Source organism: Microtus oregoni, unplaced genomic scaffold, assembly GCF_018167655.1.
Source record: "Microtus oregoni isolate MIOR12 unplaced genomic scaffold, Mior012 000009F_ref0000495, whole genome shotgun sequence".
Taxonomy (NCBI): domain Eukaryota; kingdom Metazoa; phylum Chordata; class Mammalia; order Rodentia; family Cricetidae; genus Microtus; species Microtus oregoni.
Window position 1 is genome coordinate 18,936,253 of NW_024543068.1, and position 18,310 is coordinate 18,954,562.

The window sequence follows — 18,310 nt, forward strand, 5'->3', positions numbered from 1 at the left end:
AAGATTGCCATTTTTAATATGTTAATTCTATATACCTAAGAGCACTTATTAATCTGTAACTTAATTAGAAAGCAATTTATCCTACTGTTTGCTTCTGCACCTGTAAAATCTCTTTCATGCTTAAACAGGCCTTTGTATTTCCCTGTCTCCAATTTTTCATCTTTATTCCTGAAATGATTTAGAATTAAGCTCTACATTAAGGCTTGGATGTTGTTCAATTAGGGTTTTTTTTTTGATGTTCCATATAATAAACTAAAACTGGACAATAAAGAAAGGGAAGGTAAAAAGAAAATGTAATAATGCTGTTTTTCAGAGATTTAACCAATCTAATATTTGGATTAGAAATATATAAGTAGAGTAAGTCATTATATATTTTTAAATGTTACTTAGAACATATTAATGAAAACATAGTAAAATATACTAATGAAACTCACTAATGATTTATCAGTTTTTAATTTAGAAGGATATTTATTTACCACATATGATCTCTCCAAAGTGAAAACCTTGAAAGCCAGGTTTGATGTGGTGGCACACGTTTATAATACCCAATACTCAGGAGGCCAACAATGGCAAATTACAAATTTGAAAGTAGTGCTGGAGACAGCAAATTCAAGGCCAGCTTGGGATATACATATTGTGCCCACAGACAGGGGAAAAGGAAGAGGGTTACTGAAAAGATAGCACTGGTTCACTTCTGCTTTAATATAAACATAAGTGCTGAAGGAGATTTCTAGACAGAGTCATTATACAAAACTGGGAGAAGGGCTTATATTTTTTAGCATATATTTGCTTGACAAAATGAATTTTATTATAATATATATACCACAGATTCTGCTCATCCTCCCTCCATTATCTTATCTTCCCTACCCATTAGTAATGTTCTATTTTTATACTCTCCTCTCTATATTTCCTAAATATAGATTCTGTATGTCCGTCGTCCTCATCAACTTAGACCATGAAAACCAATATGGAAGTTCAACAGAACCGTCATATATGGGCTGCCCATGCATACTTAAGCATTGTCAGGGCATAAATTTCACTTTTTCATATAAGAGAAAACACACATTTGTCTTTCTGAAACTGGTTTGTCATATTACTACAATGGTCATCAGTGCCATCCCTGGAAAGCTAAAAATTTTCCTTACAAAACAAAGACTTAAAAACTTTTTTTTTTAACTTTTTTTTTATTGAGAAAAGAAAAAAAAAAACAAATTTCCTCCTCCTCCCAGCCTCCCATTTCCCTCCCCCTCCTCCCACCCTTCTCCCCCTCCTCCCACCCTTCTCCCCCTTCCCCCACTCCTCTCCCCCTCCCTCTCCAGCCCAAAGAGCAGTCAGATTTCCCTGCCCTGTAGTAAGTCCTAGGTCCTCCCCCCTCCGTCCATTTCTAGGAAGGTGAACATCCAAACTGGCTAGGCTTCCACAAAGCCAGCACATTATGTAGGTTCAAAACCCCCTGCCATTGTTCTTGGGTTCTCATCAGCCCTCATTGTTCGCCATGCTTTTGCACCACAGGGCAGGGAACCCTGACTACTCTTTGGACTGGAGAGGGAGGGGGAGAGGAGTGGGAGGAGGGGGAGAAGGGTGGGAGGAGGGGGAGGGAAATGGGAGGCTGGGAGGAGGTGGAAACTTGTTTTTTTTTTCTTCCTTTTCTCAATAATAAAAAAAATGAAAAAAAAAGTTTAAATAGTAGTTGGTAACTGTTTCTGCTCTTTGAGTAACACCCCTTTCTGAATGTACTGCTTACTTTATTGTAAAAATTATGACTATTACTAACTTCCTTTAATAACAGGCATTACTTGCAAAAGTACTTAGAACACCTCTGTCTAATATTATTATAACTGATCTAACAATATGAATTTCACATGAAAGAAATAGATTGTTAGTGAAGTCAGTTAATAGAACATAGTTGATAGAACTCATATTTGCTATCACACTATTATTATTTTAAATAATATACTATATCAATAAGAAAGTTAAGATAAAATACATTACTGAGGTTTTTCTCTTATACTCAAAGATGATCTTCCAGACTTAAGAATTCTGAGTATTTCTTCTTTCTTAAAATACTTAGTATAAAATTGTACTACTTGCTAAAATATAATTTTCTCTTCATATTAGTAATCTATTATACTAATTCATTTTAGTAATTGAACTCTTTCAGAATCATTTATTCAACCATGAAATATTTACCTATTAATTGTAACGGAAAGAATTAAAGAGTTAAATCATCAAAATTAGAAATATTGCTCAGCAAAGACACTTTTAAAAGAGTAAAAACAGGAAGGACAGTGGAAATACATATGTTCAATACATATATCAGAGAACATATATGTAGGGCATGCTAGGTACACCCGCTAATAAATGAGGACAAGACAGATAACCTAATGTTTATAAAGATGACTAAAACAGGTATATCACAAATGGAGATATGCAAATGGCCAAGAAGAGTATATATGGTACTCAAACGGGCTTACTGACTATTTTAAAAATTATTTTTAAATCAATTATTTGTTTGTGTATATCGGTGTGATGGTATGTGCATAAGAATGCAAATGCCTGGTGAGCCCTGAAGAGGTCACTGAGTTCTGTGGAGCTGGAGTTGAAAATGGTTGTAAGCAGTCCAATGTGGGTGCTGGGAATGAACTTGGGTCTTCTGCAAGACCAATTCATGCTCCCAACCACTTATCCACCTCTCTAGGCACTTGTGCTAATATTTACATACACAGCAACCATTTTTCTTTCTTCTATTTCTTCTATTCTATCTCCAAGACTTTTCATTTCAAGGATTTCCATCACTCATCTGGATTGATCCTAAGATCACTCATCAGTAGTTCATTATTTCGCCTTTGGATATGCCACTAATATTTCACAGTATGAATATAAAAATTTTTGTTTAGTTATTCAACTATTAAAGAACATTTACTTTCCTGTTTTCGTGTTTTGCAAAGACCAAAATCACATAGAATTTATGCATGAGCATAGGGTTTCATTCCTTGGGATAAATGCTTAAACAAACAATGCAACATGATAGGTGACTTTGTAAGGAAATGATCCACAATACAGAAGTGGCTCGACAATTCTATTTCCTAACAAGTATGAGTGTCTCGTTTATCTACATTCTCTTCAGTAAGAAGTGCTATCATTTTATGAAATTCACTTCCCAAGTGTGCAATGAAATTGAATTGTTATTTTGATATGTATTCACCTAACGGCTAATGAAATTCAATAACTTTACATGTGTCTATTCATGGTATGTCTATTCTCCTAAATGAAATATCTCTTTGCGTCTTTTGCCCACTTTCTATTTTGTTAATTCAGAGTTTAAAAGTTTCTTTATTTTGGTTAAGACCCTTTACTAAGATGTGGTTTAAAATAATTTCTTCAGGGATGCATCTTAAGTGTTCGTTCTCTCTCGACTTTTCTTTGTAGAAAAGAATTTAATTATGTATGCTCTTCAATGTACAAAAATTTCATGGTGTGGATACTTTGGGTGCTGAATCCAAGAACACTTCACTTAGACGTAAGTGTTAATGGTTCTTTTAAACCTGGATGACAATATTTATAGGTATATATTTAAATCAAATGTGTATTGTTGCAAAGTTTAAAGCTAGGGTAAAGGTTTTTACGTTGTGTTGGTTATACGTATCCAATGATGAAGGCACTTTCCTCTTTAATTGTTGAGAAGAATTTTAAATACTGTACAAAGTATAAAGTTCCAACATAGTATTTCTAAGCATTGATTTTGTTGGTCTTCCTCTCTAAATCTGCTATCCTATCCTGCTGACCCCTTGTATCCTTTCACCTCCAATGTTCAACTTTTTCTTTAATATTTTTATTTCTTTAACACACAAAGGAGTATACAAATTATCTACTTCATATTTCATGCTGTTTAATTGGGAAATTGTGAGTTTTGAAAAATTAGTGCATTTCCTACAAATATAACTTATGACCTAAAGACTCTCTAATTATCATTTAAAAGAATAAGACTCTGTTTCGGTAATCCTTATTTTATTATTGGCAGTAATAATTGTCCTTTTCTATCTATCTTTGTCAGTCTATTAAATCTATCAATACAAGCAAAATTTTTAGGGAACAAGTACTTCATTTCATGGATTTTTTAATACTGTTTTCAGTTTTTAACTCATTATTTCTGCTTTCTTTGAATATATTTTGTTCTATTTCTATTGTTTCTAGAGATAGGAACTTGGGTTACTGATAAGAGATCTTATCTTTTTTTTTAAAAAAATTTAAGAGCATGAGTGCTCTGCCTGCATTATATATGTGAATTACATGTTTACCTGGTACCTGAGGAAACCTAAAGAGGCTGCATAGCCCCTGGAAATAGTTGGCTACCATGTGAGTGCTATGAACCAAACCAAGGTCCTCTTCAAGAGTGGAACACTCTGAACTGCTGTGCCATCTCTCCGGCCCCTTTCTTTTTTTCACATGTAAGCATTTAGGATAATAGATTGACATCTCAAAGCTAGGTTGCTGGCACAGGCCTGACATCCCAGCTTCTAGAAAGGCTGAATCAGAAGAATCTCCATTATAAACCCATCCTTGATAACTTAGTAAGACTTTGTCTGAAACTAAATTGTTCTCACCCATGCAAATATGAAATAACAAATATGTTCTCACACAAGCATATATGAAAATAAAACTAAAATTTATAAGCTGTCTTCTCATTATTTAGTTACAGTACAGATTTCATAATTTATAATTGTATTTTTGCTTTTATTTGTGTGTTACAATTATCTAAATTTTCCTTTGAGTTATCCACTTCGATCTATGGGTTATTAAAAGTGTCTTTTATTGCCCACATGTTGACATTTTCCTTTATTTTGTTATTCATTTCTATGTTGATTCTACTAGGATCTAAGTTTATACACTGTATATTTTTAAATGCTGATTGTGATTTGTCTTGTGACACAAGACAAAGTCTTGTGAAATGATTGTGAATGCTTAAAAAAGTGTATTGTTTAATTTTACTTCAGTAACTGATGTGCCCGTTTTTCATGCATATAATTTTTCAACTCCAATGTTTTTCTAGTGGATTGAGCCTTCTGTGTAACAGAATACCAATTGTGACTTCAGTAATTTCTTTGAAGTCTATTTGTACAGATGTCCACATACTAAATCTGGCTTACCTTCTCTTAAATAAATGCTTATATGGTGTATGCTTTTTCCAACCTTTCAGTTTAAACCTGTATAATTGTTTTTAAAATGACTTTCTTGAAAATGACATAATGGGATCATTAAGAAAATATTCATAAAAATGCATTATTATCTTATTAGATGGTAAAATAAACCCCTGACAAACTCCAATACCACTTTATAATAGTCAGAATGATGGCTATTTATCCAGCAACTGATGGAAATAGAGGCAGAGACTTGCCGCAGAGCACTGGGCTAAGCTCCCAAAGTCTAGTTGAAGAGTAGGAGGAGTGAGAATATGAGCAAAGAGGTCAAGACCATCATGGGGATACCCACTGAAACAGTTTAACTTAGCTAGAAGGAGCTCAGCAATTCCAGCCACGCAGGGAAGAACTAGCATAGGGCCAAAACTAGACCCTCTGAATGTGGGTGACAGTTGTATGGCTGAGGCAGAATGTGGGGCACTGGCAATAACACCAGGATTTTATCCCTCTGCTTGTAGTGACTTTTTGTGAACCCATTCTCTTTAGATGGATACCTTGCTCAGTCTAGATATAGTAGGGAGGGCGTTGGACCTTCCCCAAAGTAATGTGCCTTACTCTCTGAGGAGTGGATGGAGGGTGGTAAAGTTGAGGGGGGGGGGAGGAAGTAGGAGGAGGTGAGGGAATGGGAACTGGGATTGGTATATAAAATGAAAAGATAGTTTACTTTCTTTTAAAGAAATAAATTTAAAAAAGAGAAAATGTGGTATATTTATATAATGGAGTACTACTCAGCAGTAAATAAAACAATGACATATTGAAATTTGCATGAAATGGACATGACTTGAAAGAAAACATCCTGAGTGAGGTAACCCAGACCCAGAAAGACAAATGTAGTATGTACTCACTCATAAGTGGCTATCAGACATAAAGCAAAGGATAACCAGCCTACAGTCCACAACCCCAGAGAAGCTAGAACCCTCTTCCAGAAACAGATGGAAGGAGATGCAAAGATCCACAGCTAACCAAAGGGCCCAGCTCCTGGAGTACAACTGAAGAGAGGGAGGAGCGATAATATGAGCAAAGAGGTCAAGACTATAAAGGGGAACTCACAGAATCAGCTGAACCAAGCTACTGGGAGCTCACTGACTCTGGACTGACAACTGGGGAACCTGCATAGCACCAAAGTAGGCCCCCTGAATACAGGTGACAATGGTGTGGCTTGGGCAGTATGTGGAGTCACTGGCAGTGGGACTAGGATCTAACTGTTTGCATGAACTGACTTTGTGGAGCCCATTCTCTATGGAGAGACACCTTGCTCAGTCAAGGCACAAGTGTGTGTGGAGGGGAGGGGGACTGGATCCTGCCTCAAGCATGTTGGGACAGTTGACTTCTCAGGGGAAGCTTTACTCTCTTGGAGGAGTGGAAGAGAGGTGGGGTAGGGAACGTGAGGGGAGCTGGAGGAGAGGGAAAGGGAAATGGGATTGGCATAAATAAACAAGCAAATAAATAAATAAATAAATAAATATTTCTGAAAAAAAGTTCATTGTGTCAAACTAAATCTAATTATGGCCATATTTTGGATTACTCTATATGAGGAAACTGTTTAAATCTAAAGGTTTAAACTTGGTGTTGTGTTATTAACTTTCTGTTTGCATACTGTTTCTTGATTGCTTTACTATTGTTCACTTAAGCTTTTATCAGATTTCCACCTTTATTTGTAATACATTTAATATGTTATATTGTACATTTTTATTAGTGGGTTTTCTGGGTACTGCGATACACAAATGTAATTTTCAGTGTGCAGTGTTAACAGTGTACCACCATTTCAAGTGAGATGTAGAAAACTTAATTCTATTTAGGTAACTTTATATTTCTATGTTTTAAATACAAATATACTAAATATTTATCCTACTTATTAGGAATATCAAATCATATGATATTACATTTGTTTCAGCCTTCATATACAGTTTTAAAAGATCCGAGTCTACTTTATCCATGCAACAGTTCTTTCCTTCCTGATTTTAAACCTTTTGTTGTTATTTGCTTTTCCATGGAGACTGTATATAGCTATTCTTTCAAGGTAAACTAATAATGACAGAATTTTAATTTTCTTTAATTTAAGCATATCTATATTTCCCATTCATCCCTATAGCATATTTAGACACACAGAATTTGTAACTGAAAGCTCTTTGCAGTATTTGAAAAATATGCTACCTCCTTTTTTGCAATGTTTTTCCTGAACCATGGGGTTATTTATTATATATTTGTGTATACTGTTCATTTACAAATGTATGAAAACAAGTATTATGAACTACTGAATATGAACAAATTGAAAATACAAAAAATTGTGAAAGTAATACAGGCATGAAATAAAAAATGAGAAATGTTTTTGATATATAGACTATATATTTCTTTTCATTTACAGTACTTAGAAAATCCTTCCTAGATTTTATTTCTTCTTTTATCTGCTCTTCAACTAATATTTTACATACACAATTTGAAAGCAAAACAATAAACCATTAGAACAAAAGTAATTTCTTGGTATAAAGTAAATATATACACTTTAGACCTTAGTTAAGAAAATGATGTTCAGGATCTTAGAGCCCGTTGCTTCTTAAGCAGTTGATAACAGTAAAAGAAAGCAATGCCTCTCACTCATCAGAAGCAAGAAATCAGGAAGCTGAAAAGAAAGACAAAAAAGACTGACAAAGAATGGTCAAGTGAGAAGTAACAAGGAAAGAGGCTGTGTGCCTAACAACAATTTTGCTGGGCAATGGTGGTGCACACCTTTAATCCCAGCACTAGGGAGGAGGAGGCAAGTGGATCTTGGTGAGTTTGATACCACCCTGGTTTACAGAGAGAGTTTCAGGACAGCCAGGGCTACATAGAGAAACCCTGTCTTGAAAAAAACAAATAAACAAAAACAAAAACACAAAAAGCAACATCTTCAGGTATGGAGCAGTAACTTTTCTCTGTCTGCTAGCAGGCTAGGAGAAAAGGTGCTAGGTAAAAACATCAAGGGAGTGATCACTGCCATCTGAACCTGTGAAGGAGTGGTCACAGAAGGCAAGGACACTTCTTCAAGGATTAGCAGGACTTCAGTAGTTGACAACTAGGATCACAAGGGTAATTATGGGAACAATTTGTGGTTTTAGGGTCAGATACTAAATCATGGGATATCGCAGAAATATGTTAAGGGAGTTTAAGCTAGAGTGAGACCAGTACCAGGCAGAGGCAAGCAGGGTATTAACAGTAATAAATATGCCCTAAAAATTAGAGATGACCGTGGTTAAGATGAAAGGATTTAAATACCAGCCTGAAAATGGGGAATTTCATTGACAATAGAAACATGAAACTTCTAAATAATAAGGGAATACTGTTTATCAGTGCTTGACACACTACATTCCAGTGCCATCTGCAGAACTGGAATTAAAAAAATAAAACAAAGATTTTTTAAAAAGATGATAGGTTATATGGAATGCTTAGAAAAATAAAAAAATTTTGAAATAGTTGTAAATCCAAAAAAATTATGATTTGTATCATCTTTCAAAAATATTCTGAAAGTCATTTATTATGGTTTTAAAACTGAAAAAAATGATCCTCCACAATTACTCAGATACTCTGGGAAACTGAAGACAAAGAAACCCGATTAAAGAGGAGCCTACCACTGTCTGTAATAGTGGGTATTTACACCAGCCTCATAGTGATTCTGTTTCTTTACATTAAAAATGTGTATGAGTTCATTTTATTGAGTGAGGTAACCCAGACCCAGAAAGACAAATCTTATGTACGCACTCATAAGAGGCTTTCAGATGTAAAGCAGAGAAAAACCAGGCTACAATTCACAAACTCAGAGAACCTAGACAACAAAGAGGACCGTAAGAGAGACATACGCGGATCTAATCTACATGGGTAGTAGAAAAACACAAGATCCCCTAAGTTAATTGGGGGCATGGAAATCATAGGAGAGGGTAAAAGGGTGGGGGGGGGGGGAGGGAAGCACAGAAAAATATATAGCACAATAAAAACAATAAGAAATAAATGAAAAATTTAAAAATGTGTAAGAGCAACAAGACTACTCAATGGGTGGGTAAGGATACTTGCCATCAACCCTGCTGGCCTGAGTTCAATCCCCAAATCCATATGGAAAAGAAAGAGAACTGACTCTGGCAAGTTGTCCTCTGATCTCCACATGTGCAATACAACATAGGTACACACACACCCCAAAAATATATTGTATATACTCATCTATACATGCAGAAAATAAACCACTTATATATAACTAAACTTGTTATTATTTCTGGAATGGTAAAAATAAAACAGTGCCGTTCCCCGAGGGGATAGTGGGCCTATGAGGGCTAGGGGCCTAAGTCAGTAGGTCCTATGAGGAGCCCTGGTGGGTGAGAGATGGAGAAGGATGAGAAAGCAATACAGAGTGAGGCTGGCTATTTATTTAGTGGGCTATGGAAGGGAAGGGGAAAGGGGAGAAAGAAAACAAGGAGAGAGGCAAAGAGGGGGGGGGGGGAGAGGAAAGGAGAAGCTACCTCTTCAGGAGAGAGAGGAAAAGGGAGACACTCCTGCTGGGAGCAGAAGGAAGATCCACTTGCCCCTGCAGATTAGGGAGGGAGTGGGCGGGCTTATCTTAAAAAACCAGGACAGACAATTACAATTTCAATTATATTTTTTTCTCCTCAAACTAGGTAACAGTGCCTACTAATCTGAATGATTTAGTGACATCTCCTACATTATAAAAATAGTACATGTCAAATACAGATTAGGTATTACTAACTAAATCTTAAGTAAATAAAACCTATGTACTGTTCTATCATATACCTTGGATATCCCCCTTCATTATATTATTTTTTAAAAAACTGAGAAGCTTCTGTAAAGCAAAGGACACTGTCACTAAGACAAAAAGGCAACCTACTGACTGGGAGAAGATCTTCACCAACCCTGCAACAGACAAAGGTCTGATCTTCAAAATAGAGATCTCAGGAAACTAGACTTTAAAATGCTAATTAACCCAATTAAAAAATGGGGCACTGAACTGAACAGAGAATTCTCAACAGAAGAAGTTCAAATGGCCAAAAGACACATAAGGTCATGCTCAACCTCCTTAGCGATCAGGGAAATGCAAATCAAAACAACTTCGAGATATCATCTTACACCTGTAAGAATGGCTAAAATCAAAAACTCCAATGATAGCCTTTGCTGGAGAGGCTGTGGAGGAAGGGGTACCCTCATCCATTGCTGGTGGGAATGCAATCTTGTGCAACCACTTTGGAAAGCAGTGTTTCGGTTTCTCAGGAAATTCAGGATCAACCTACCCCTGGACCCTGCAATACCACTCTTGGGAATATACCCAAGAGATGCCCTATCATATGACAAGAGCATTTGTTCAACTATGTTCATGGCAGTATTATTTGTAATAGCCAGAACCTGGAAACAACCTAGATGCCCTTCAATGGAAGAATGGATGAAGAAAGTGTGGAATATATACACATTAGAGTACTACACTGCGGTAAAAAACAATGACTTCTCGAATTTTCATGCAAATGGATGGAAATAGAATACACTATCCTGAGTGAGGTAACCCAGACCCAAAAAGATGAACATGGGATGTACTCACTCATAATTGGTTTCTAGCCATAAATAAGGGTCAGGGAGTCTACAATTGGTGAACCTAAAGAAGCTAAGAAGAATCTTCATCTGGTGATGGATGGAGACAGAGACAGAGACCCACACTGGAGCACTGGACTGAGCTCCCAAGGTCCCAATGAGGAGCAGAAGGAGGCGAACATGAGCAAAGAAGTTGGGACCACGAGGGGTGCACCCACCCACTGAGACAGTGGAACTGATCTATTGGGAGCTCACCAAGGCCAGCTGGACTGTGACTGAAAAAGCATGGGATAAAACCAGACTCTCTGAACATGGCGAACAATGAGGGCTGATGAGAAGCCAAGGACAATGGCACGGGGTTTTGATCCTACTTAATGTGCTGGCTTTGTGGGAACCTAGCCAGTTTGGATGTTCACCTTCCTAGATATGAGGAGGGGGGAGGACCTAGGACTTACCACAGGGCAGGGAACCCTGACTGCTCTTTGGACTGGAGAGGGAGAGGAAGAGGAGTGTGGGGAGGGGGAGAAGGGTGGGAGGAGGGGGAGAAGGGTGAGAGGAGGGGGAGGTAAATGGGGGGTTGGGAGGAGGGGGAGGGAAATGGGAGGCTTGGAGGAGGGGGGAAACTTGTTTTTTTTTTTCCTTTTCTCAATAAAAAAAAGAAAAAAAAAGGAAAAAATGCTCAATTTGTGAAAGTTGCACGCTTTATGAAGAAGCTAATTTTTAAAGTATATTTTGAAAAAATAATTCAATCAGAAATCACAGTGTAAAGAAAACAGGATGGGGAGAGAAATTAAAGAGCTAAGTGAGAAACAGCAGATCTGGGACACAGAACGGAATTAATGCAAGATACACAATAATAAACCACAATAGCTCACTTTGGAGCAAATCGCATCTTAAAAGCTGCAAACCAACTATAGTAAAAAACCAAAATGTTCATATACCATGGTTTTTCAAACTCTGTACCCTTTGTGAATTATTTTTGTGCTATGTCTGGCTGTTCACAAGAGGCGTAGCTTCAAAGAAGTACTACCACTGGACGGTAAAGCAGAACAACTGCACTCGGAAGGTATTCCCTCTCCAGCCAACGAGAAGGAAGAAATTAATAATCTGAATGAGAAGTACAGTCTGATAAGAACACACCAGGTGTTTCAGGTCAGGAAGCCCAACCAAAACTGGCTTTGGACTAAGAGGAATTCTAAAGGCAATGCACAAAGGTTTCATACAATGGAAATTCACCCTGAGGGATTGTAAGTTTTCCTGGAGTACACTGAGAATTTGCAAAAAAAAAAAAAAACTTTTACCTTGTGCCATTATAAAACAGTTACTACACTGGCAGGAAAATAGGAAAAAAAAACTCTATGTAAAAATAGATAACAATGCTACAGACAAATTTTTTTTTTTTTTTTACACAAGGTGACCTTGGTGAAAGAAAAATGAAGCTGAACACTAAGGTGAGAGAGATTGGATCTTTGTCCAAAAAGGGACTCAATTTTGCTTTTCAGGATGTAGAGGCTTGGGCAGCTTTAATTTCAGTCAAAGTATACGACAAGAAGAGCTGGTCTATCCCTGAGAACTTAGCTCTTTATCTGGATTCAATGACTACCCTCTACATTTGTCATTCTTTGTATCTCTAGCTTTCCATTTTATAATTTTTATTTGGAATTTTTTGATAACTTTTTCATTTCCACAAGATTTTCCATTTGTTTTGAACAGGATTTACAATCATAAAACAGAACATTTTAAATGATAGCTTAAATTTTCTCTTTAAAATTTTTCTTTTATTATTTATTAAAATGTTACTGTGTAATTTTTCCTCTTCCGCTTTCCTCTAATCCCTCACATGTTTCCCTTGCTTCCTCTCAAATTTACAGATTTTTAATTTGTAAAATATATATATATATATATATAAAAGAATATATAAGTACAACCTACTGAATCTATTCAATGTTGCTTATATGTATATATGTTTTGGGGACTGACCACTGGTACTAGATAATCAATTAGGGGACTCATCCCTGTGGAAGATCAATTCTAACTCTCTTAGTAGGTGTTAATTATCTACAGCTCTTCATTTAGGTGTGGGGTTCAATGAGATTCCCCCCATCTACATTGATATATTAACTAGTGTCATTGTTCATGCTTTATTTAGGTAGTCATACTAATGAATTTCATGGGTGGTTTTTCTGTCATATCTAGAAGACACAATCTTAAAACACTTAATAGGTAATTTCAACATTTGATTCATTTTTGATCTGCTGTCTGATGAGTATTTCTTGGTTCTTAGTATGAAAAGAGCTCTAACATCCAGCATTTCAGAGTTCATGAGAATAAATACTCTATTTTAGTAAATATCCCCAATGGGATATTAGGCGAAATAGCTTAAGTACCATATGGAGATAAATGCTCAGTATCTTGCTGGGTACACCAATACTACTCTGTCACAAGATTTCCAAGCAAAAATTGAGAGCTTGGGGGTAGGGGTGGGACAGGGGTAAGGGGAGATGGGGAGAGAGAAGTGAGAAGGGGAGGATGGGGAGAGCATGGGGGAATGGGACGGTTGGGATGGAAGAGGAGTGGATATGGGAGCAGGGAAGTATATATCTTAATTAAGGGAGCCATTTGAAGGTTGGCAAAAGACTAGACTCTAGAGGGGTTCCCAGGTGTCCAAGATGTCCCCAGCTTGTTCCTTGAGCAGCTGAGGAGAGGGCGCCTGAACTGGCCCTATACTATAGCCACAATGATGAATATCTTGCATATCACCATAGAACCTTCATCTGGTGATGGATGGAGATAGAGACAGAGACCCACTTGGAGCACTGGACTGAGCTCCCAAGGTCCAAATTAGGAGCAGAAGGAGAGAGAACATGAGCAAGGAAGTCAGGGCCGCTAGGGGTGATGCGCCCACCCACTGTGACGGTGGGGTCAATCTAATGGGAACTCTCCAAGGCCAGCTGGACTGGGACTGAGGAAGCATGTTACCAAACCGGACTCTCTGAATGTGGCTGACAAGGAGGGCTGACTGAGAAACCAAGGACAATGGCACTGGGTTTTGATTCTACTCCATGTACTGGCTTTGTGGGAACCTAGTTTGTTTGGATCCTCACCTTCCTAGACCTGGATGGAGGGGAGAAGACCTTGGACTTCCCACAGGGTATGGAACCCTGACTGCTCTTTGGACTGGAAAGGGAGGGGGAGGGGAAATAAGGGAAGGGATAGGAAAATGGGAGGAGGGGAGGAGGTGAAAATTTGTAATAATAATAATTATAATAACAATAACAATAATGAAACACTGATTCATATGGGAAGTAAATGTTCACTTTCCCTGTTGTACCCAAAAAGACTTGCCTGGTAAAAGTGGGTATCATCTATGTCACTGTTGATTCTAAATCAGGGCAGATGCTGAGGCCATAATGGGGAGAGAAAATATCAGTATTGTCAGCCTTGATGGGGCAAAGAGTGACGACTTAGCCTCACTGACATAAAAAAGAAAAGATATGATAATGATGACTAGCTTCACCTAGAACTGCCTTGTTCAGTCATTGTGTTCCTGGATGGGTCTTGGATGGGATGACTGTGGGCAGAAATGAAGGGGTAAATACGGAAGATCAGATTTCTGTTGGCACTGCTCACCTAAAGGTTAACTAAAGAACAGTTTTCATTGACGTTTAGTGAGAATCAAGTGAAGAGTGCTGAAATGTTTTTTCATATCCTTAGGCAACTCTGATCTTTTTCTTCCAGTTAGACAAAAGGCTTATATGAGCGAGTCCATACAAGCATTTAGTCTATGAGTCCAGGTTGAAAGCTTCTTTAGTACCCTGTCCAGGACACACAGAAGATTATAATACATGGCAATGCAAAACAGGGACTTACTGGCTATGTCATTTCTTAAATCCTGTTGTACTTGAATTATTTGCTTTTCTCTTTCCATTTCTTGATGTTTTTCTATTTTTCCATATTTTCTACCAATCTTTAGATTCCTGCTAACAGGAAGACTTTGAAGGATTGAGGTTACTTTACTTTTGTTGGTTTTAGAAGTGGTTTTTAGCAAGAATAGTTTTGAAAACTGACAAATTTATTGTAGTATTGTCTGGAACAATTAACTCATAAGCAATATATGAACTTTATAATGGTTTTTGGTGTTCAAACATTATGAATATATTATATCTGACAAAATGAAATAGGTTTCATTGTTATTCTAAGACTAAAATACGCATAAATATATGTATTTATTTATATATGGTACATTATAAGTAGCATATCAAGGTTAAGCTACATCATACATTTTGATGATTTCAGATTATTTGACTATCAGTCAGGCAATCTTGATGCACACCTTTAACCCTAGTAACTGGGAGGCAGAGACAGGTGGAACTTGTAAATTCAAGGCCAGTCCTGGCGTGCAGAGAAAGTTCAAGGACAGTCAGGGCTATTACACAAAGAAAGCATTTACCACCACTACCACCACCACCACCCACTGTCTCCCCCCCCCCCCAAGAAGAAGAGGAAGAAGAAGGAGGAGAAGGAGAAGAACAAGAACAAGAAGAACAAGTAGAAAAGAAAGAAAAGAAAAAAACAAAACAACAAAAAGTTTTCAAAGTTTTTCCACCAACACATTTAAAAATGTTTTTATGCCTCAATACTCAATCTCAATTCAGTTACTGGACATATGCTAATAAAATTCATAATTCTAAAATTGGTCAAAATAAAAGAAAAATCTCACAAAAATTAAAACCCCTTACAAGACGATTTAACGTTTCTGTATATTAGTTAAATACAAATCTATTGCTCCCAGGACATATCTGCTCTAGGATATGTCTTGAAGCCACTTCATGTTATTCCTTAATAAAACTTTTCAAGTTGATTGTATTTACTAGCAAGATCTCAACTAACTGCAATATGATTAATAATCCTAAGTTAATCATAGGATTCTTCTTGATTCTAGGCTGACTTAGTCAATGAATCCTGATACTCTTGAGATTCTTTTTTTTTTTTTTTTTTTTTTTTTTTTTTGAGACAGGGTTTCTCTGTGATAAGGTCCTGGCTGTCCTGGAACTCACTTTGAAGAACAGGAGAACAGGAGGCCTCAAACTCAGAGATCTTCCTACCTTTGCTTCCAGGGTGCTGGGATTAAAGGCATGCAACCATCACACTCAGCTAATTGTCCTTTCCCCCTTGAGATAGTCAGATCTCATTACGTCTGGGTGGCTTAGAACTTGATGTATTGACCAGGCTTGCCCCAAACTTGCTATGATCTTTTTGACTCTGACTGCCAACTGCTATGATTACAGGCTTGCCTCAATCACACAAAGAAAGATTGGACCTGGAGCTTTGTGCATGCTAGGCCAGCACTCTGCAAACTGAGCTACATTCTAGCCCCTTTCTCTTCTAATTTGAGAGCAAGTGTATAGCAATATTTACTAAAGAGATCATACAGTAGATGAAAGAGGTAATATAATGAAACCAATAGTTTCTCACATAATAGGTTTAAATGACTTAAAATTAATAAGCAAAATAAAGGATAAATTACAAAATTTTCAGTTTATTGAAGTTGATACTGAAAAGTTCAATGAAATTAAGCATTATATATATTTTTATAAATCAATCACAAGACTTGTAAAGACTTACAAGGAGAAGAGTATTAAAAAATAATTCATTATATATATTAATATTTATACCTAATAGTGTCTTCTATTTTCAATAAATCACATAGGAAGGTTTTTTTTTACTTACTTAGATTTTCCCCCAGAACTGTATTGGAAACATAAGATATAAAATTTTATGGCAATTCTGTAAAATACATGTATTTTTAACTTGAGTAGATTAACTAGGACTACAATAATGTCTTCACATACCACAAGATTCAATGATATTTAAGTAAGAATTTCCCCCTCAGCTCCTAAATAAAATGCTAAAGGCTCTGTAGGTGTGAAAATTTCATACTATACCTTGATTTCTTCTATTTCATCTGGTACTATCTTGTATGCTGATATAGTTCCACCCAACCTGAAATTAGAAGAAAATATTCTTAAAACTAACAACAGTGTAAAACATATGAATGATATATACCATTAGTATTAGAGTACCACCAAAAATCTCCAATAACCTACCTCAATAGCTATGGGGGGAAACCTTTTTGATTCACTGTTCCATTTATTAGCTTAGAAGAGACAGACAACAAATGACTACCCAATGAGAAAAAATTATATTAGATTTTTGTTCTGAATTAAACTTCCATTATTGATGATTTTAATAATGTTGAAGCTATCACATTTATTACTGGATTCTGTCACAACATACATCAAGAACTGAAAGCAGACCTGTTTTTATTTGTTTAATTAATAAAATTGATTTCTGGGAATAGTTTGTGAAAATTTCTGAAAAAAGATCAAAGAGTGAAGTTAACACATCCTGCTTTAAGCCTACTTCCTAGTTTCCCAATAATTATCATCTTATATTTCTGTGGTGCAATTGTCACATCTAATGCACCAATATTGATTTTGTTTAATTTTTTAAAAAACAGAGAGTTGCCGGGTGGTGGTGGTGCACGCCTTTAAACAGAGCACTTGGGAGGCAGAGGCTGGCAAATCTCTGTAAGTTCAAGGCCAGCTTGGTCTACAAGAGCTAGTTCTGGGACAGGCTCCAGAGCTACAGAAAAACCGTATCTTGAAAAACAAAGAAACATAATGCAATCCCCATTTAAATCCCAACAAAATTCTTCACAGACCTTGAGAGGACAATAATCAACTTTATATGGAAAAACAAAAAAACCAGGATAGCCAAAACAATCTTAAACAATAAAGGAACTTCAGGAGGCATTACCATCCCTGACTTCAAACTCTATTACAGAGCTACAGTAATGAAAACAGCTTGGTACTGGCATCAAAACAGAGAAGTCGACCAACGGAATCGAATAGAAGACCTGGATATTAACCCACAAACCTATGAACACCTGATTTTTGACAAAGGAGCTAAAAGTATACAATGGAAGAAAGAAAGCATCTTCAACAAATGGTGCTGGCAGAACTGGATGTCAACCTGTACAGGAATTAAAATAGATCCATATCTATCACCAGGCACAAAACTCAAGTCCATATGGATTAAAGATCTCAATATCAATCTGAACACACTGAACCTGACAGAAGAGAAAGTGGGAAGTAGTCTACAACACATGGGCACAGGAGACCACTTCCTATGTAGAACCCCTGTAGCACAGACAATAAGGGCAACAATGAATAAATGGGACCTCCTAAAACTGAGAAGCTTCTGTAAAGCAAAGGACACTGTCATTAAGACAAAAAGGCAACCTACTGATTGGGAGATCTCCACCAACCCCGCAACAGACAAAGGTCTGATTTCCAAAATATATAAAAAACTCAAGAAACTAGACATTAAAACTCTAGTTAACCCAATTAAAAAATGGGGTACTGATCTGAACAGAGAATTCTCAACTGAAGAAGTTAAAATGGCCAAAAGACACTTAAGGTCATTCTTAACCTCCTTAGTGATCAGGGAAATGCAAATCAAAACACCTTTGAGATACCATCTTACACCTG

At 36.7% G+C, this 18,310-nt stretch overlaps 1 protein-coding gene across 15 annotated transcripts in view; it reads right to left on the minus strand.

Annotated features, from left to right (window-relative positions):
• The window catches only part of Gphn (gephyrin), a 343,860-nt gene that overhangs the window by 217,944 nt on the left and 107,606 nt on the right, over positions 1 to 18,310 (minus strand). For all 15 annotated transcript variants that reach the window (XM_041658068.1, XM_041658063.1, XM_041658065.1 and 12 more), the window contains exon 3: positions 16,703 to 16,760. In XM_041658068.1, the coding sequence (XP_041514002.1) occupies positions 16,703 to 16,760 (58 nt within the window). The remainder of the gene's footprint in view (positions 1 to 16,702; positions 16,761 to 18,310) is intronic.